The 22,035-nt window shown below is 42.7% G+C and overlaps 1 protein-coding gene across 1 annotated transcript; it reads right to left on the bottom strand.

Annotated features, from left to right (window-relative positions):
• Positions 1-6,347: 6,347 nt before the first annotated feature.
• On the bottom strand, positions 6,348-21,333 carry chchd7 (coiled-coil-helix-coiled-coil-helix domain containing 7). The gene is made up of 4 exons (XM_083651890.1): positions 21,110-21,333; positions 8,238-8,297; positions 8,027-8,125; positions 6,348-6,701 (listed from the first exon to the last, which is right to left on the bottom strand). Exons 2-4 carry the CDS (start codon positions 8,289-8,291, stop codon positions 6,597-6,599), a joined length of 258 nt encoding a protein of 85 aa, XP_083508016.1. The 5' UTR covers positions 8,292-8,297; positions 21,110-21,333; the 3' UTR covers positions 6,348-6,596.
• Between the last annotated feature and the right edge of the window lie 702 nt (positions 21,334-22,035).

Raw genomic sequence — 22,035 nt, 5'->3', positions numbered from 1 at the left:
TGGCCTGCCCCCCGGAGGAAAGGACATGCCTGGATGGGTTAAATGCAGAGGCCACCATCAGCATGAGTGTGTTGTGGCCGCATGCATGTATTGTGGTGTTCGTGTGACAATAAAAGATGGGCTTGTCCGTTACAAGACGAGAGAAATAGGTGCACTGCATACCCAGGTATTTGAACTAAAAGAAAAGAAAAGTCATTTTTGGGTTCAGCTCGACTTTAACTTGGATTCTAAGGAAAATCTTAACCTAAGGTGCTTTGTGCAACCGGCCCCTGGATTTTGTGCTACAATAAGTGTCTGTTGTAAAGTATCACAATAAAAACTATCTATAGGGAGCCGAAGCAGAAGTTAGCCACGACCGTTCGACTGGTTTACTAGTGGCTAGGGCAATTTTCCATAGCCATGGAAAATGAAACAAAGCTTATAATAGATTGTGTTGAAAATAATCTTGTGGCACCCACAGTACTAAATGGGGAATTATGAGATGCATTTTGTTGAGGCAAAAGACAGGTGCAAGATGCAAATGCAGTTGCCTCTCTCTTCACTATAAGGAGCATACCAAAATGACTGCACTTTTATAATGGCCTACTATCACTGTCACTGTCTGACAGCGTACAGTACACTAGCCAAAGACAACAACCACTGCAAGCTACACATTTTTGGTGCAACGTTAGCAAGTAGTCTCGGTTTATTTGCAAGCTAAGCAATGTCTGGTTTTGTTCCATCACCAAAGGAATTCAAATGACCACCTGTTCTCTTGGCTTTGAAAGTTCTCTACAACATATTTTGAGAGTTTCAAACTAGGAAGTTGTGCCTTGTTTGTATTGAACAGATGCTGGGTAGCGTAGTGTGATGAATGATACGGTTGAATTCCCCCAAAATCAGACCTAAGTACTGAAGGACTAAATCACTTTGGTCTATAACATGTTTCAGAATGTGAACCGTGGAGTTTGTTGTTTGCTTAAATCAAGTAATAATGTAGTGGAATAGACAAGAGTGAGCTAGAGCCAGGCGAGATGACGCCGACTTCAGCTCGATACGAGAGGGCTTCAGGTGAAGGTAAGGAGGTCCTCAGCTCTTGCCCAACAGTTACAGACAGACATGGTCAACATCTGTGCTGCTCTTGACAGGGAACTGATTATTCCTCCATTGAGTGCGTTTACATGCACACTAACTGATCATTATCGATTTCTGGAGTTACCAGATTATTCAAGTGGTCATGTAAACAGCATAGTCCAATATCCTTTATCAGATAAAGGCCGTTGCCAGATTATTCAAGTGGTCATGTAAACAGCATAGTCCATATCCTTTATCACAGTGGTTCCCAACCTTTTTACACCAAGTACCACCTGAGAAAGTAGTTGGCTCTCCAAGTACCACCATATGACCGACGTTAAAATACAGTCTATTCAGCTATGCACAGTTCACGCAGGAGGCAAATTTATTCCAACCTGCAGCCTATGTGCAACCTGCAGCAGCTGCACTTGTGCTGGGTTGACTGCTGTCTTCACCTCCTTGTGCTTCATCGTTGCTGCTCTCCTCTACTACAGCTCTTTTACGATTCCCTCCACTTTAGCATCCCTCCTCGTCTTTGTTCACGACTTGTGTAACCATGCGGGGCGGGCAGGTAATTGTGCATGCGCAACAGGTATAGTGTCCGTCAGAAACATTTGTTTCTAAATCTCAAGACAACAAAATAAACCTCAATTTCAATGATCACAAGTTTATTTTCATTCGTAGTATTATTTTGATAGATAAACATGTTTTACAATTGATTTTAAAGTTGGGTTTATTTCATAATATAAACATTGGGATTCCAGGGATCAAGTACCACCAGCAGGGGGGGGCGCAAGTACCACCTACCTTGAGAAACACTGCCAATAATATTAATAATAATTATTATTATTTCACTTTCACATGTTTGAAAACTACTACTAATGACCACCATGGATTTTGCACAAAAACTTTTTTTTTCTTTTTTTTTTTTTTACAGAGCCTTCCAAGTACCACCAGCAGGGGGCGCAAGTACCACCTACGGTACGCGTACCGTAGGTTGGGAACCACTGCTTTATCAGATAAAGGCCTTGACCAGGTTATTCAAGTAGTCATGTAAACAGCATAGTCCAGATTATTCAAGTGGTCATGTAAACAGCATAGTCCCATATCCTTTATCAGATTATTCAAGTGGTCATGTAAACAGCATAGTCCCATATCCTTTATCAGATAAAGGCTGTTACCAGATATTCAAGTGGTCATGTAAACAGCATAGTCCCATATCCTTTATCAGATAAAGGCTGTTACCAGATATTCAAGTGGTCATGTAAACAGCATAGTCCCATATCCTTTATCAGATAAAGGCTGTTACCAGATATTCAAGTGGTCATGTAAACAGCATAGTCCCATATCCTTTATCAGATAAAGGCTGTTACCAGATATTCAAGTGGTCATGTAAACAGCATAGTCCCATATCCTTTATCAGATAAAGGCCGTTTAAAACACAAACACCACAAACACTCACAGAGACTCACAGAGGCCATTTATTTACACCTGGCACTAACATGCGTTTTCTGTGATCAGATTGCAATCGGATAGTGCTTGACCACTGGAAACAACAGGTGTAAACCCCCCAAGACACATTGAAGTCAGGTCAGGGAAGTCAGGGATGCATTGTGACCACATTAAACACAAGTGTAAATGCAATGTGTCCTGTATGCGGATTGAGAGGACACCCGTTTTGCTAATGCATGCTAATGCCAGGTGTAAATGAAAACAGGCTAATGTGGTCGTAGGGACACTCACGCGTCACGGGCAGCACGGGGACCCGGAATTGGGGGAAACTCCCCATTCAAAACAATGAGCTACCGTTGCGCAGCAACAGACCGGAAGTAACTCCAGAGTGTCCCTACTATCGCAATCTGATCACGGAAAATGCATGTTAGTGCCAGGTGTAAATGGCCTCACAGAGGCGCGTTACTAAAATGCATGTAAATGCCTCAATCAGATTATTGCCATTACTGTACCTTACAGTTTTCCCAGTTATCGGAGTATTGTGTGCATCTCATTCAGAATGGAGTTTAGAGCATGTCAGCTTGCTAGATAGCAGCGAATGATCACTGTCTAGCTTGAAACACATTTGACTTGCATCTGATACTATCTAAAGAAGTAGACACTCACGCGTCACGGGCAGCACGGGGACCCGGAAGCGGGGGAAACTCCCCATTCAAAACAATGAGCGCTATCCCCCACGCTACCGTTCGTTGCGCAGCAACAGAACGGAAGTAACTCCAGAGTGTCCACGTATTGGCTATTAGTCATATTAACATGAACTAAATGAGCCTGCTGGCTAGTTAGCTTAGCTAGCTAACAGTTTGTTCAGGTTAACTGAATTGATTCTTCTCAAACAGGTTGCCAGACATAAAGGGATGAATGCTTACCCCGCTAGCCGCGCGCTTCTCGCTCATAGGCCTACTGAGCATGAGCGCCCGGCGAACGTCAACGCATTTCCCATCAAACAATTGTGCCGCCGCTCTCACGTCTAAAAGCTTACCACAGTCTGTTCTGCCAGCCAGGAAAGTTCCTGAAAACAATATTTTGCCATAACCTTACCCAAATGATGAGCACAGATCCACACAGGTGTCCATGATATAAGGTGGATGGAAGGCGTTGAACCTAAAAACACAGTTTGCCCATGATTAAAAGCACCTGACCCTGACAATGTAATGACAGTAGTGTAGTAGTAGCCTAGTAGAAGACTAATTTTAATTCATTGTAGCCTAACTTGTGCATCAATTTTCTTTGTCCCCGTCTCTGTGGGTAGTTTTATCATGAACATTTGGAGATCAAATTAAAACAAACACACAGACAGACAGACAGATAGACAAACAAACAAACAAACAAACAGACAAACAAGTAAAACCAGTGAAGAAGAACGTACTGTACGTCTGGTCCGGTTGGGCAGTCTGGCGATCTATGGTCTGGCGACCCGGAGGCTAGCTAGCATCAGAGTGACAGGAAGTTAATTAAGATTAGCTGCTAATTATTATTAACTAGGTGGGCGTGGCATGCATGTCAGCTGGCAAAGCAGTTATGATAACAATAAAAATGTGAACAACCATGCCAACATTAATGAGGTGTACTACAACAAGTATCTTGCCTGGCAACAGCCAATGGCAGCTGGCTGGTTAAAAATAAATAAATAATAATAATAATAATGATGATCAAATTAAAGTCTAGATTGTGTAGTCCCACAGCACATTATGGCATCAACATTAATATGATCTTGTCTTTCTGGCTTGCTAGTTGATTAATTGGCTTCCGAATCTCTTCCAGGGAGAACATGGTAACAATATTGACTTGATGTGATGTGACATGTCCCATGATGTGACTTAATTGAAATTAATTTGCATACCAGGGCATTGTGTGAAAATGTATATTTGTTTTATGATTTGTATTTGTATATTCAATTTAAACTTATACATATACTATACTAGATGATTTGCTGAAATGTACTTTTACCACATGGCAAAGTTTAAGTGTTCAGGATTAGAATGACAGTTTCGAGGATTAACTAACACAAAATGACCCAATGATGCCAGTCTTCCCAACTGTGCTTTCATTCACATCTGGTATTTTGCCTTCCATCTTTGTTTGTTAGGTTACTGTAGAGTAGATCATTGATTGCACTGTCAACAGAGTTGTTGCTTTCAGTTCCAGTTTTACATGAACATATTTGCGGAGTTTGAGATTCCCAGTCCATAAAGTAAGTCCTAAATGTAATGTGTAAATGTATCTTTGCCCGTCAAATGATTTCAGGTAGAAATATACAGTAACTGTAAGACACAACATATTGAGAAGAATCTGGAAAGATGGTCAACATGAGATGTGTCCTGGGGTGTAGTGGTAAATACAGAGGTGGGTAAACTATCCAAGGTGAGTAGTTTACCTACTGTACCTTGTTTCCACTCATTGATACAGTTGATCTGAAAATAGGTGAGTAAACTCTGCCTCATTTCAAAGAGGTGGGTAAACTGTGTTTACCCTCCACTACCCCCCTGGATGTGTCCATAGGTTACAATGTTTCAAATCCAAGCAGAACCTGGCTTTACCACTCAAGGCCAATGGGTTACTTGATGTGCTGGTCTCCAAGACAATCAATATGGGCAACCGCAAGCAACAGTTTAAAAACATCTAAGGAGGGCACATGTGTGTCTAATGGAGTCTACAGTTAGTCTGAACAGATGATCTGACACCTTGATGGGAGTATATGTGAGGGAAAAACCCCTTTAACGATGGAATTATCATTACATTACATTACATTACGTCATTTGGCAGACGCTTTTATCCAAAGCGACTTACAATAACACATTTTTGTCAGCAATAGAGCAATCAACTATGCAACACAGTCTATGATAACTACAACTTCTGAAGGAACAGTGGTACAAGTTTAGTTCAGGTTAGTTTTTTTTTTTTAAGAGAGAAAGAAGTTAGTTCAAGAAGGGCCCAGATGGAGCCTGAAAAGGTGTGTCTTTAGTCTTTTCCGAAATGAGGATTGCTGCAACGACAAAATAAATAGGCTACAATCCAATACGACTAGACACAAAACAGAGAGGCAGCACATCCAGAAATTGGGGAACAATGACTGGATACAATACTGACCATCCACTTATTTATCGGGGCGCACACCACAAGAAGTCATATTGATCGAACAGTCTCTTTCTTTGTTGTCTCTTTCTCCTACAGGGCTCTGCATGTAAAGGCTGTCATGTCATCACTATTACAATGTAACTCACCGACTCAATCATGTATCTGTTTGAAGACCTCAAATACACATGGTGGAACACACACACACACACACACACACACACACACACACACACACACACACACACACACACACACACACACACACACACACACACACACACACACACACACACACACACACACACACACACACACACACACGAATCTTGGAGATGACTTGAACTTGGGGCTTGCTGTGGCTCAGGAGGTAGAGCAGGTCGTCCACGAATCAGAAGGTTGGTGGTTCGATCCCCGGCTCCTCCAGTCCACATGTCGAAGTGTCCTTTGGTAAGACACTGAACCCCAAATTGCTCCCGATGGCTGTGCCAGCACCCTGCGTGGCAGCTGGCTGCCTTTGGTGTGTGAATGGGTGAATGTAGGCACATCGTGAAGCGCTTAGGATAAAAGCGCTATATAAATGCAGTCCATTTACCATTTACCATGAATGAAACTGGGGTTTTCTAATACCATCATCACAATTCAATATTTACAGTATATACCTGTAGATCTTTTAGTCAGATGGAAAATGCAAACACCTTTTACAGCTTCAAAAGTTATTTAATTCTTGTCATATTCTCTGTTTGTGTCACAAACAATAAATCTCCATAAATTTGCAATCGGTTGCCAATTTAGTGAATAGACACAGGTACTTCCACTCGACTGAAGCTTCAAAACAACAGTCCAAGGCCTTGGATGGCAGTATAAACCCCACAGGTACTGTAACTCCACTGTACAGTAGCAGCAGCCACACCAACTTTGGGCAGCTTAGTCCCGTCTCTGGAGTCCTTTGAGAGTCGTCAGTACGGCTTGCCTCCGACAGCGCCGAGCATCTCCTGCCGCTCTGCAGCGGTGGGCATATCTGGCTTCACGCCATCTCTTCTCCTCGCCACCATGATGTCGTGCTACAAGGGCACAGAGACAGACAGGTAATTTCCCTTGTATTTAAAAATACTTATCATGTGTATGGTGAAGACGAGTACGGTAGGGCTAGTCCACATGTGAAAAATATTTCAGTTCTGAGAAAAATGTCAGAATTTTGAGATTAAAAGTCAGAATTCAAACTCAAGAACTCACATTTTTCCACATGTCCCCAATCCTCTAGCCTGGTAAAAGCCATTCTGATAACATGACCTCACATTCTATCATCAGTCTGGACTTCCAGCCTGCCCACAGCAATTTCAGTGGGCGGGAGTACTTGCGTTGACAGCCAGCTCCTTCAGCCAATCAACGTCGGATGCAGTCAAATCCAAATCCAAATCAATCCAAATCACATTTTCCACCGACAAACTTTACTGATGCATACTCATGTTCTTGTTACTTTATTTCTGCAATAACTGCATAACTTATGGCTGTTTACCCTACTAACGTTACATTACTGCTCATTGCTTCGGGAGCGACCGTTACTGTTTTGCCCAGTTACATCATCACCAATACGCATTCCCTGATTGGCCCGGTTACATCGTCAACAACGTGCATTCCCTGGTTGGCCTGGTTACATTGTAATGTCAGGAAATCGCTGTGGACGGCTGGAAGTCCAGACTGATACATAGAATGAAGATCCCGTGATCAGCACGGTTTTTTACCAGGCTACTAATATAATCCTCTTCCATAGATCTGGCTAACTGCTTCCATTTGTTTCTGTTAACACTGCATCGGGATGGTGAATGTTTAAGACAGACACAGATATCACATGCACTTCTTTCTGAAATATTTCCTCCCATTTCCTCCCAAATTGTACTTGGCCAATTCCCCCTGCTGCCCCGGTCGTTGCTCCACCCCCTCTGCCGATCTGGGGAGAGCCGTAGACTAGCACCATGCTTCCTCTGCCAGCCGCTTCTATTCACCTGACAGCGAGGGGTTTCACTGGCAGGACGTAGCGCGGGGGAGGATCACGCTATTCCCCCCAGTTCCCCTCCCCCCGAACAGGCTCCCTGACCGACCAGAGGAGGCGCTAGTGCAGCAACTGGGACACATACCCCACCAGCTTCCCACTCGCAGACACAGCAATTGTATTCTGTAGGAACGTCTGACCAAGTCGGAAGTACCGCTGCCGAGAATTTAACCTGGGTCTCCTTTTACCTCTACACTACCCAGATGCCCAACACACGCATATTTTGATGATCAAAAAAATCACAATACTGTTTAAAACCCTTTTCCACTAGTTTCTTCAATTTTTTCTAATTCTCTTGAGGAAAAATATATGATCTTGAAAGAAAATGAGGCTCACCCAATATTTCCTACATTTCTTGTATCTCTGGAAATATGCTGAACACATATTCTTATCATAGTTGTTGGCATCCAAACACTTGTGAGACCCATCGCTTTCCTGGAAAAGACATTAAGAAACGTTATCTCACACAACCCGACAGGCAGAGATCTGAAACGTTATCTCACACAACCCAACAGGCAGAGACTGCCACAAGGGTCAATCGGCTTACCTCGATGCATGGGTTGAGGTCTTGATTCCGAACTTTTCGTGCATTTTTATCCATTGGGATCTGTGTAGAGATGGACAATATTAATAGGTTCAGTAGTTGTACAGAACATTTTCACACAAGGCATGTTTTCCACATAAGTTAAGTTATCCTTTATTTTCCCCATGGGGAAATGTATCATCTGCATTTTACCCATCCTCTACTAGGAACCAGAGCCGGCGGCAGAGACAAATTTGTATGGACATTAATCTGATCGAGGGGGCCTGATTTTTCAATGTAAGTGTATTTTGTAATTTTTAAGATATTTGATGTGTTGCTGAGTCCTGGCCTGGTCTGTTGATTAGCCACACTGCTCGCCACTGTATTTGGTGACAAATAACCTCATTTTGTGCTCAAAGTCCTAAAAATAAGATGTCAGACATTATAGTGGTCTGACGACTGACATATGATAAACAAATAATACAGTATGTTGAGTAAATAGTTAGCGTTAGCATCTGGCATTAGCTAGCTCTTAGCTAGAAGTTAGCTAAGTTAGTTACGTGGGCATAAAACACCACTGAAGTTTTTTGGACCGGCTCGCGGCCCGGTACCAAATGCGTTGCGGCCCAGTACCGGTCCGTGGCCCGGTGGTTGGGCACCACTGCTCTAGCCTATCACCTGCCTCGCGCAAGTGTCATTTAGCGCTCTGGCAAGATACCGTCGGTATGTTCCGAGCGCAAAGAGAGGTCTGGGCGTTGCCCGTTCTAAAATAGGCGTTCCAGCGCAATGTGTTAGAAAAAATCGCCTTGGGTGCTCTCAATTTTAACGCCAGGAAATAGCTGGTCTTAGCGCAAACGCAGACGTACGCCTGAGTGCAGACAGTCTCCACATCTCCGTGCAGTGCAGGAAATCCTTGATGGGATCCATTTACACACCCCATGGATGTCACTCTCCACTCGCGCCTGCACACACTCTTCTCTCCTCGGAATGCCACGTTGATTTTCAACTAAAAATTGAGAGCACCCAAGGCGATTTTTTCTAACACATTGCGCTGGAACGCCTATTTTGGAGCTGGGGAAAAAAGCTTTTTCCTATTTTGCTCCCTGGTCCTGGAATAATCTGCAGAGCTCTCTTCATCTAACTAACCTAGTCTCTTTGGGGAAATTTAAAGCCATGTTAAAAGTCTTTGTAACCGAGAAATGCAACTGCCTAAACTGAGTTGGATTTTAGTCTCTTGTGTATTTGATGTTTGTATTAATTGTCTGTTTTATTTGTATTTTAATTTTAATTTTGTAACTGTAACTGACTTGTAACTGACCTGTCTTGGCCACGTCTCCCTCGGAAAAGAGATTTCAATCTCAAGGGACTTCCTGGTTAAATAAAGGTAAAAAAAGAAAAAAAAACTATAGCCTACATTGCAGAAAAAGCACACCTTGATTTAAAAATGAGAATTTGTTTGTCATGGTTTTATTAGGCTACATAATTCCCGACCATACAGGTTTGTGGTGTGAGGTAACAATAGATTGCTTTTGAGAAAGTTGTGACAGTGTTGTGCCAAGCTGCCTCTCCCCAAACTGGCCGGCCCAAAACACCCAGGGCACCGATCCACACCCACCCCACCACCAAGCCTGCATAGATGTCCAGCTCCCACCTTCTCGGGGGAGACCCCCTCCAGCACCCGGCGCACACAGACTCCCGCCCCGCCAAACCCTCGTTCCCTTAATCCAATTAAAAACGCATCATTTTTCCGCACAACACCTGTGTCCGGCCAGTACAGTAACCGCTTTCCCTGCAATTGCACGCATGTAAGACCAGCTTCTCCACAGCGTGGATGGCGTGACCGCAGTCAATGGCTTAACCAGAGTGGACAATTCTGACATAGGCTATTGAAATAGGATAGAAGTAAAATCTCACACATTCCTACCCTATTAACTCATTGAGTGCCAGCCCCCTCTCCCTCCCTCAGCTGCAAACTCCTCCCCACACTAACACACAGCCTGACACGCACCCAGTCTATTTTCGGAGCGCTGCGTTTTTGTGCGCCGGGCGGCTCCCAGCGTGACACGGAAATGCCAAACCGGACTGCAGGGAAAGGTTTGGCCCTTCGGCGTCGGGTGCTGCCTTTCTGGCAGGTAATCGTGTGGAGAAACTATATGCAGACAGACAGACAGAGGCAGAGGAGCTCAGTTGTGGGCGCGGATTGACTGATGTTCGCAGCCAACGTCAGCTGCAGACAGAGCAATCTATATGGCTCTGGCTGCAGCATGCATCGGTTTCTCTTTGATCACAGCTTTTTCCTGCTGTTTTCCGGACCTTTCTCTAATCTGGAGAGCACTGTCGCCACCTAATGAGTCCGTAAAATAGGTTATACACCTTCAATAGCTCCCATATTTGTACAGGAGATGCCTGAGGCTTTGATCCACGTCCCACCGTCAAAAAACACAATTGACGAACATACTCGTCCTTGGCACTCTACGTTACTAAACGAAATGACGAACATACTCGTCCATGGCACTCAATGAGTTAAAGAAACAAATATTTTTAGATGTGTAGGCCTATGTTATAGCCTATATGAACGAAACATCTAATTACAGTAAGCGCACGCTTTGGGACATCACTGCGTAATTGCGCGGCGGCCCTCTCTCTCTTCCCTCTCTCGTCTCCCCCCCCCCTCCCACTCTCTCTCTCTCCCCTTTCTCTCTCTCTCTCTCTCTGTTTCTCTGCTTGCTCTCAGCAAGAAAGAAGGCGGTGACGCTGTGGCTTTTAAGGGGAGTGATCTCACCTTGTGAATCCTGTTATGGGCATAAACACACCTATGGAGGTTTGCGCCAAGATGACGTGAAGCGCAGCGGGCCGACATGCCCAACCAGGTCAAGTGGGCGGAGCTACATAAGGTGAATAGTATGGAGAGAGTCCCACTAAACTCCAAACAATCCGGCATTTTAATGTGCCCTTCCTTATTGGCAAACATACATAACTGGTAGAATATAAATTAAGCTATTTTGTGAGTTGATATAGAGTACTGCAGGGATGACGTATTTTTGTAGGCTTACCCAGAAGTCCCTGCACTTCCTGGTTCCTATCTGTAAAAGTCAATGGGATTCTTGTATGGGAATTTTGGTTAAATGCATGATAAGGTTAACAAAAGTTTATGAAATAGCTAAGTTTGTGTTCAGCAAGTTAATCTTCACAAATGAGGACGACTTTTATGACTTTTGAAGCATTTTTCTGAAAATCGCATTAAAAAACACATTTACGCTTCACAAGTCATAAAATTGGTCCTCATTTGTAAAGATTATCTTGCTGAACACAAACGTTGCTGTTCCATAAACTTTTGTTAACCACATACCTTATTTCAAGCATTCAAAGATCCATTCCGTAACTTCTGACTCATTTCTCGTTTCACTCATATATAGTCTCAGACAAGCACCCTGGATTTTCACTTCAGGCTCCATTCGCAAAGGCCCTACTTTTTCATACATGTAGCAATCACAATAAAACATTTGTGTTCTTAAATATTACAGTTTCCATAATTTTCCAATACCAAGGCGTTTTTGTCATGAAAATGAATGGCCGTTGTTGTTCTTCTGTGATATAGTTCATAAGCAATCAATCAATAAGCACTCAATCAATAATTTTGCTATCACACTTCCGCTTCCCAGCAGCTAAACAGCGCCATCTCTGCTGTGGCTACTGTAACCTGTAATTGCACATCGGGAAGAACAGAAAATATAGGCTCTGGCATGACAAAAAGGGCTTGTATTGGAAACAATGCCATATTTAAGAACATGAATAGCCCAGTTTGACAGACAACAACCTTGGGTTTAAGGCAAGTACTGTTTTATTGTGATTGCTACATGTATGAAAAAGTGGGGCCTTTGCGAATGGAGTGCAGTGAAAATCCGGGGTGCTTGTCTGAGACTATAGCCCAGTTTACACCAATGATTTGCAACGAGACAAAACCGTTTTAGAACATTGCAGGGAAAAGTTGCAGCAGTGTTACGCTTAGAGAGCCATATGAAATCAGTTTTATTTTTTTCCAAATTCCATTTAATTTTTTCCCAAATTAAATTTGTTCCGTTTTAATTAATCTGAATTCTGTGTTTTGCTTTTTACACTAATTTTACCATCAGAAATATTGTCTAAAAGATGGGGATGAATAAATGTCCACAATTTAATAAGATATAACAATCAATTTACACAACAAAGCACTATTTTTAACAAGTGCTTCAAGTCAGAAATACAGTAGATGACTGTACAAAACATTGTATATAGATGTTTTTGTTTGTAAAGTGCTTTTAAGCTTCTCATTGTGTGCTTCAAGTAAAGAAAATACAACTTTGAACAAAACATTGACTTTAAACATCAGAAAATGCTTCAAATGTTATTTTATTTTGAAAGTTATAACAGGAAGTGGTGGTGTTTATCTGTGCTGACTTGAAATGCATGCAGCTCCTCGAAAATGAACTCATTACCAAACGTGAACACTCTTTTATGAAGGTCGATTTTCCTTTCACTCCTATTTTTTACACTCTACCTAAAATTAATAAATCATTTGTGGACACACCTCCTGGAAGTCCCATTATTGCTGGTATGGGGTCAGTCACAGAAAAAATATCTGCTTTTGTGGATTATGCTCTCCAACCTATGGTAACTGCCCTCCTATCATACACAAGGGATTCTATGGATTTTATTTTAAAAAAGTACAATTGAACTGACTGATACTGAACAGTACCTAGTAACGATGGACATAGAATCACTGTACACAAACGTCCCATTTGAAGGAGGCCTACAAGCTGCCAAATTTTTCCTGGATAAGAGAGGTGTGGATACTCCTAGCACTCAGTGCATCCTGATTGAATGTGTACTCACATCTAACTATTTTATGTATGGCTCTGATTTCTTTCTACAGGTATCAGGAGTGGCCATGGGGTCCAAGATGTCACCAAGTTTTGCTTCCTTGTACGTGGGACTCTTCGAGGCAGATTCCATCTCCAATGAACAGATAAATCCTTTTCTTCATCACATCTCTAACTGGAAGAGGTATCTGGATGACGTTTTCTTCATATGGACAGGTCCTAAAGACCAACTGATGCATTTCCATGATTTTATGAATCAGCAGAATCCCCATCTTAAATTCTCTATTTCTTTTGATGCTCATAAAATGAACTTTTTGGACATTTTAGTTATTAAGGAGGGCAACCTCCTCAAAACTGACCTCTATAGAAAACCTACAGACAGAAACTCACTTTTACATGGTGAATCCTTTCATCCAGTACCTCTCAAAAAGAGCCTTCGCCTCTCACAATTTAACAGTAAAATTAGTAAAAATTTATGATTTTATATTATTGCATGTTTTTGTAGATTGTTGGGACTTCACTGGCCTGGAACAAACGGCTGGACTGGGGGAATAGCTGTGCCAAAAAAAGAAGAAGCTAGGCCTATGTGCTGTAGCCTATTGTATTTTTAATTTTATATTTTTTATATTTTTCATTTGCAAGTTAAACTGTCAGCTGCGCTCTGTTATTGAAGCTTTGGCTAAAAATCGATTGTGTGTTAAAAGCTTGTGTTACGTTTTCATTGGCATTAATATATTGCAGTCATTTATTTTCAATGTCAGCTATCAAGAGCAATTTGGTTAATAAAATCGCTGGGCTGGGCGCAGTGTTTGTGGTGTGGGAAATGTGTTAAAAGCTTGTATTACGTTTTCATTAGCGTTAATACACTAAGGAAGGTATGTGACCATAATTCATTTCAATAGAGACAGTCGGCATGTCTGGGAACGCCCATACAGGCTCTAGGAATGCCCACAATAGACGCTAGGTTAGCTGGCTCAGCCTGGCTGGGGGCGTGGTCAGGGTGGGGTAAATCCCCCGTTCTATCCATTCAGCAAAGTTAGAATTTAGCTGATAGCCTAGCCCAGGCAGACACGATCAGGGATTTAACCACCACAGTAGGCTCCACTGCTCAGTGCTCAAGCACTCATAGCTCTCTCCTTTTAGCAACCTTCTCACTTATTTAGCCTACACACTTTTCAGATCTGCTAGTTATTAGGCTACTCAATGTTAGTTTGCTCCTCTCTCTCGCTCGATCCTCTGTCCACGTGTCCTCCAGTCCGAATCCATGCGGACTCCAGAAACTATAAACGGAACTATCCTACTACTCATCCTTCGTGTCCACTGCGACCCATGTCGTGTAATGTAACGTTACACCGGTCCGCCACTTGGGAGTATTATGCCTAAGGAAGGGCATGCGCTTATTCAGCTCATGCACCCCTCTGAATTGACCTATAGGAGAACCGTCTTATCATTTTGCGCACAGAATGGTTATTTTGATTGATATTGAGATCACGATTATTTAACACGATTACTCATTGACATTGAGAACATCATGAATTTATTGAACATTGACACTGGCTTTTCTTTTTAACATTGGATGTCTTTGGATTTGAGATATAATTGAAAATAAATAAATAAATAAGTGAAAATAAATAATAAAAGTGCAAAGATTTAGAAATAAAATAAAAACTAAAATAAATATACAGTATATGTAGGCCTACTATGTTCTGCCACAACCAACTGCAACTATTAATCTACATTCAATATGTTGGTAAACATCTGAACTAGTAGTAGGCTATTGTTAATGTTTATCTGTGAGATCGTTAGCTCGGTCGCATTGTAAAGAGTGTCCTGAATCGATGACTGTGTTGTGGCAGGAGTAACTAGATGGGGCTTTGTCTTTTTGTTCGTTTAGCGTTATTTCTTGGTCATAGACCACTTTGTGAGTGGATTTCAAGTGATTAAACAGAGGGAGAGGTCGTGTTGCGGGGTGCTGCCACGACCGCGCATATCTTGACAGGTGGGTCAAAACTCGCATCGCAATAGAGAGCCCCAGGAACGAGTCCGGAAATCATCGATGCTAACAGCCCTGGTTCTTCACAGTTTTCGCCTATGGGAGTTTTGAATGGGTTTTTGGCGCGATACTTCTAATAATCTCTCTGGGCAACGCTGGCTTAATCAAACGCGAACCAGTATTTAGTAACATCATCTTCACACACGAGGACCACTTTTATGAGTTTTGAAGCTTTTATGTGCCGTTAAAAGGGCGGCTAGCTAGCAAACGGCTAAATGAGACTACACTTTTGAGTCGATGGAGATATATACGTCAATAACGTCACCACTCAAAGGACGAACACGGAAATTCTCTTTCCCTCACCTGGTTCAGCCCGTTCAGCCCGGGGTAATCAGTGCACACATCAACAACAGTCCAGGTTGAGCGCTGACGTGACGTGGAAGCCTATGCGACAGTGTGTAGTTCTGGATTAGCTTAGCTCGAGCTTTTTACTTCTAGGGCTCGCATTTACGCTACAAAACTCATGAAAGTGGTCCTCATGTGTGAAGATTATCCCGCTGAACCTTGGTTCGCGTTTGATTAAACTTGCGTTGCCCACAGACATTATTTGAAGCATCGCGCCAAAAACCCATTCAAAAATCCCATAGACAGAAACAGTGAAGAACCAGGAAGTTCGGGACTTCTGCATTCAGCCTACAAAAATACGTCATCCCTGGGGCTCTCTATTCCGTGCTGTATATTCGCATCGCTCATCAGTTACACATCAAGAGCGATGCGAATATACAGCACAGAATTGCGATGCGAGTTTTGACCCACCTGTCAATCACAGGCACAGACTTGGAACAAACAGTGCAAGATATGCGCAGTGTTAGGACCTTTAAACTCGGCGAAACCATAGTGTTTCCACCCCACATACGTTGTTTCACCTCTCTTCTCGACCAGCTGCTCTCTTTCTGTGAAATAAGCGGGGAGGAGAAACGTGCCGTGGCTCTTCACACGACAGTCACAACTCGAGCTGGTGTGCTTTGGGCTTTGGGGGAGGGGCCGAGCAAAGGAAGGGGTGCGCTTGATTTACAACACAAGACAGAACGAGAGAGACAAGAGCCGCAAAATCGTTTGATGTCGATTATCTTGTTTTCATAATCGTGGACAGCCCAAATCGTAATCTAGATTAAAATTCGATTAATCGAGCAGCCCTAATTCAATTCCATCGTTATTATAATTGCAATCAGGTTTAAATGGATATTTTAAAATAGCTACACCATTTTTACACATCATTGGCACACTCAATATGCAGATTATACCTAAACAAAAAGGAAAATGCATGGTCACGCACTCTTGTCTGATTTGTTGACATTTATTATGAGCCAATATCTGAGCGGCGTAACCTTGATGTAAACAGAAGATAAAATCTGTGCGTAATGACCTCTCCGTGTCGTGGAGAGTGTGTGTGTGTTCACGCTTCATACCTTCACCAGTCTCCTTCCCTCCCTTTGACACGTGTCATTCTGTGTGTTTAAGTTCTGTTTTGTGAATCCCTATGGAATGATTGAATTGATTGAGGTTGTAGGATATCTGTTTCCGGTTTTGCGGTTTGTTTGATTTGTGTTTGATTTAGGGTAAATTCTCGCAATATTCCATCACTCATTGGACATATTAGTCGGGATATGAAAATGCACCTGCTGGTATCCTATTAATTTTCCTCTAGATTTTTTCTGCACCCCCAACCTTAAAGTTCAAACTTCGCCTATGTTTTTTTTCACGCAGGGTCTGTTTAGCTGTTGCACACATACATCAGATCGGGAGCCGAGCGTCATTGTACCCGGCTACTTGGCGGCTACTACTAGACTGACGAGTCACGGGGCTGTAAAAAAAGAACGTCACATGTCACATGAGTCACATGATTTTAGATGATTTTAGAAGTAATATTTCTGGTGTATCTTGTCCATTCTATGGCCAGACGAGTTGTAATATATTGTCATGTCATGGTGTTTTGGGGTTATTCATAAACGAGATGGATTGTTATTTTTCTATAATTGTTTTGGTAGTGCTATTTTACATTGAAGTCAATGGGGAGAGGCTTGTGTTTTCCCCCTAAAAGGGGGCGAGGCCGAATTGCCGATCTGATGTATTCCGAATGCACCACCCACAAGTTCCGTGGTTGGTCAATTCATATGTCTGTCACGCAGCCTTTTTTTGTCTTGGGGCAGACGTTAACCACTTTTGAGAGTTCCAGACGTAGATATCATCTACGGCTGGCACTGCGAGACGAACCATGCATACCATTGCACTCGGAATTTCTGAAAAAATGACCTCCGGAAAGACGGAATTCCGAGTCGGAAACTTGGGCAAGGTCCACCAAGCCAGAGTTTGCCAAGATAAACACTCTGACGTCACAATCAACATGGCAGCGCACAAAAGCCGTTTTCCCACATGCGTACCGGAAAATTACCTGTAAGTCAATATCGGACATTTCCCTTCACACTTCGGCTCGCGCATGTGGGAATCTATCAGCGAATTTTCCTGTATGTTGGGGGGGAGGGGGGAGCTTATTTGGGGGGTCGGCAAAACTCGAAATAAGTTTGCTTGTCAGTTGTCACACAATAAATCACACTCGTTTGACTTAAGAGCAGCTCAAGCCGGACAGACACAGCGAGAAAGGCTTGCAAGCTGCTCAACGCTTGTATGTATGTAGAGAAAGCAAATGCACAAGCGAAATGTGGAAGTAGTTTGCTTTGATGTGTGCAAATGATTAGATGATGCACTTTGAAGAAGTTGGGATCCGTGTCTGAGAGAAATAGTTGCTGGTTCGATGTTTATCCGTTCACCTGCGTCGCGTTGAAGCACTTTTTACAGACTGGCTTCGTTTGATGTGTCCGGGGTTGCCTTCGGAAATCAGCAAGCTGACATACTGCTCTTATTAGGCTATCACAAGATCATTTCGCCAGTTTGCTTTAATGTGCGCGAATGATTAGATTATGCCCGCTGGAACATTAAGCAACGTGTGTAGGCTACTCCTCGCCCATGATTGAAGGACCGCTGTCGCGGAAAATGACTGGAACCGTTTCCACTTGCGTCTCCTTAAGAGCATACCGCTCTTCTGACTGGATCGAAACTGGTGAAATGTCGGGGACGACGGGGTCGCGCTTATACCGGCACGGCGCCTTTCTCACATGCAGGCATTAGACCACGTTCCGGTCATTTTGCGGTACAAAGCGCATGTGGGAAAAGGGCTACAGAGACATTACTTTTTCACCAAATTTCACTTTATGTGGCGTTTGTGTTATGAAACAACTTTTAGTTGCCATTTCGATTCCCATAAAGTTGATTTGTGCTTGATAGAAGCATGCGGTAGCCTACTACCTGTCCATGTTTGTAGGCGTACATGTTTTTCCACGCAGATGCACTGGAATGTATTTAGAGCGGAACACGTGTCAGAACCTCCGACACCCGACTTTCAATGGAAGGCTGAAAAGAACACACCACAATGGTGTGTTGTGTTTAGGGGTGGGACAAAATATCGATACTCACGGTATCGCGATATTTCCACTTGCAATACGTTATCGATACACTGGCACCAAGTATCGATATGTTTATTTAAAAAAAATAAAAAATAAAAAAAATAAACAGGCTAAAATATTATGCTGTGTGTGGTAGTTGAAACATAGTTTCAAGTTGACGTTTATTTATGTTTGTAGTTGAAACAAAAACATACAGTAAATACTGTAGTCTACATGAATGGAAATGTTTGATCATTAATATCTACTTTTAGAAATTATATAGGTAGGTAGGTTATATAGGTTTTCTTGTTTTAATAATAATAATAAAAAGACTTAATGTGTAACTTTTCCTCCGTGGTATTGAAAATGGTATGAGTGAGTGAGTGAACTCTGAGAGAGTTCACGTCAATTCTGCTAATAAATACATAATACCTGCTTCTTCTCTTCAGTTACACAGATATCGTGATGTATCGTAGGTTAAATTTCTTCCAATATATCGATTATCGCAGAATCACTGTATCGTGATAATATCGTTATCGAGAGCCAAGTATCGTGACCATATCGTATTGTGAGTTACTCCACGATTCCCACCCCTAGTTGTGTTCCTTTATCGCAAAATAACTGGGATGTGGAGGCTAAATGTCACATCCGTTTTGTTAGTGTTCCATTTGCAGAAAACTGGAGCTGGGAAGCTCACTGTTGAATCATCCGTTTAAACGAGTCAGCTCTTGGTCAGATCCGGTCAGATCCAGTCGCTAGCCAGGCTAGCCATTGTTAGCAATAACAGTTGATAACAAGGCATTTCACAGCATTTTGCCATACAAACACTGCAGCAACATGTCCACACAGATAGAAGTTAGGCAGTGCTGTGTGTACAGCTGATTTAATGAGACACAAACAAAACAGAAGTGCTATTAAACAGCATTTACTACGATTATACATACTGTTGCGCGGAGCAGCAATCTTGGATTTTTTAGGTAGGGGCTGCTGAGGCTCCTACGAGTTTGGAATGGGAAATACCAGCTCTGGTGAAGTCACTGTCCCAGCTCATGACCTTTGAACCGTAAGATTTCCAGTTCCCAGTTATAAAGGAATACCCTTATTTGGGTAAGGTAACCTGTTTGTTGCTGACAAAGCTTTAAAATACGTGGAGGAGGCGTCGGGATCTTCCATATTTATCGTGCGTTCCTTTATCGCAAAAGAACTGGGATGTGGAGGCTAAATGACGTCACATCCGTTTAGTTAGCATTCCATTTGCAGAAAAGTTGAGCTGGGAAGTTCACTGTTCACTGGTCAGATCCACTCGCTAGCCAGGCTAGCCATTGTTAGCAATAACAGTTGATAACAAGGCATTTCGTGGCATTTTATGCATACAAACACTGCAGCCTCATGTCCACACAGATAGAAGTAGGCCGTGCTGTGTGTACAGGTGATTTAATGAGACACAAACAAGACAGAAGTGCTAAATAGCATTTATACGATTATAACTACTGTTGTTGCGCGGATCAGCCATCTTGGATTTTTGAGGTCGGGGCTGCTGAGGCTCCTACGAGTTTGGAATGGGAAATACCAGCTCTAGTGACGTCACGTCCCAGCTCATGAACTTTGAACCGGTAAGATGACCAGTTCCCAGTTAACTATCGTGCATTCCTTTATAACTGGGGACTGGTAATCTTACGACTTCAAAGGTCATGAGCTGGGCGGTGACGTCATCAGAGCTGGTATTTCCCATTCCAAACTCGTAGGAGCCTCAGCAGCCCCAACCTAAAAAATCCAAGATGGCTGCGCCGCGCAACAACAGTAGTTATAATCATAGTAATATTGTTTAGCACTTCTGTTTTCTTTGTGTCTCATTAAATCAGCTGTACACACAGCACTGCCTAACATCTATCTGTGTGGACATGCGGCTGCAGTGTTTGTATGCGCAAAATGCCTTGTTATCAACTGTTATTGCTAACAATGGCTAGCCTGGCTAGTGACTGGATCTGACCAATTAACAGTGAACTTCCCAGCTCAAGTTTTCTGCAAATGGAACGCTAACAAAACGGATGTGATGTCATTTAGCCTCCACATCCCAGTTATTTTGCGATAAAGGAACGCAAAAACCTAACTTTCTGCAACGAGTTCGGCTCCGCCCACCAAATACGTCATCACTGTTTACAAACAGTAAAAGGATAGGGGCTGGTTGCAAGCAGCTGCAAGTAGTTGCAAGTTGCAAATCGTCTCGTCGTGAATATTTGGTCCAAACTGGGTTTATGAGTGAGACAAGATTGAATAGTCAAATTCTTCAAATTTAAAATTGACGCTTGATGTAATGGATGAACGCCGAAATGAAAAGCTCCTATAACCATTTGTAAAAAGGTCCAAAGTTTGGCATCAAGAGTAGGTCTCCCATTATGTCCCATTGCTGTTGAGTTGACCTTCATTGGCGTTAGCAAACGCACCTGGCACGGGGAGTCTTCAAGGTTTTGTAGAGCAGGCATGACTGAAGTGAGCTCAGATATAAAGCATAGCATGATATAGGCCTACTGCAGAGCAGCCTACCTTAACGTTGCAACTTGCAGCCTTTATCCACCGGGTAACGTTATGCACCTTGGTTTCACCAATGGAGGTCAGCTATCCAGTCATTGTAACGTTATAACGTTAGAAACACGTAGGCTAATTATGGCCAAAAGCTTATTTGCATATTCTGGCATCGATGCGCAGGGCTAGTTGTTGCTGTCTAAATCGACAGTGTTGTAGCAAAGCTACACTAGCTATCACGTTAGCCTAGCTGGTCTGAACTCTGTGCACTCTGCTCAACAGCGCACCAGGAAAATCACTGACAACTGGCAGCACAATCAGCCAATAGGAGACGCTGCACGCCACACAACTTCACAGACAGACATCCCAGTAAACCAATAGTAATGACTGGCTGGCATCTTAGCCCTCCTAATGTTGTAAATGAAAATAAACTGAGTTAAAACGATTGACAGTATCTCTAGCGAGTCCAAAAATTGAGTTTTATTAAAAGGGACTGTAAATGACATTGAAGTGAAAGTGACAGCACCGTACACAAATCAAAAAGAAGAGGTGGGAGGAACTTGAGAGGGGCGTGGCCACACTGTGGTTGGTTGCATCGCAGCGCATACACAATGGCTGCTGGAAAGAGGGGAAAGCAAACAATTTTCAGGCCCGCCGCGTCTAGCAAAAAATATGAGAAAAAAATTATTAAAAATTCGGAAAATAGTTGAAAGTCAAGAAAAACTCAACAGAAAGGATGTTAAAGCGCCCGGGGTAAGTTTGATGTAAATTAAGTAAATTGTTACTCAGTTCTTGAATTAAAATATCGGGGTTATTTAAATTATGAGAGAGGGGTGAGCTGGGGAAAAAGTTTGTGTTAATCAGTACCCAGTTTGGGACCACAGAGAAAGCCAAGGGACGGCACTACAAGTCTAGAAAAAAATTAAAATAAATTATGTCATTCGTGA

Source organism: Poromitra crassiceps (assembly GCF_964638095.1).
Source record: "Poromitra crassiceps genome assembly, chromosome: 2".
Lineage (NCBI taxonomy): Eukaryota > Metazoa > Chordata > Actinopteri > Beryciformes > Melamphaidae > Poromitra > Poromitra crassiceps.
The sequence above is the reverse complement of the archived record's forward strand: the minus strand, read 5'-3'. Positions and strand labels throughout refer to the sequence as shown.

Bases quoted from the DNA above. Each gene is read 5' to 3' on its own strand.
- chchd7 (XM_083651890.1), bottom strand. From the start codon at position 8,291: ATGGATAAAAATGCACGAAAAGTTCGGAATCAAGACCTCAACCCATGC. The intron at 8,126-8,237 runs GTAAGCCGATTG...TGTCTTTTCCAG, and splicing joins ACCTCAACCCATGCATCGAG to GAAAGCGATGGGTCTCACAA. The intron at 6,702-8,026 runs GTGAGCCTCATT...GTGCCCTTGTAG, and splicing joins AGAAATGTAGGAAATATTGG to CACGACATCATGGTGGCGAG.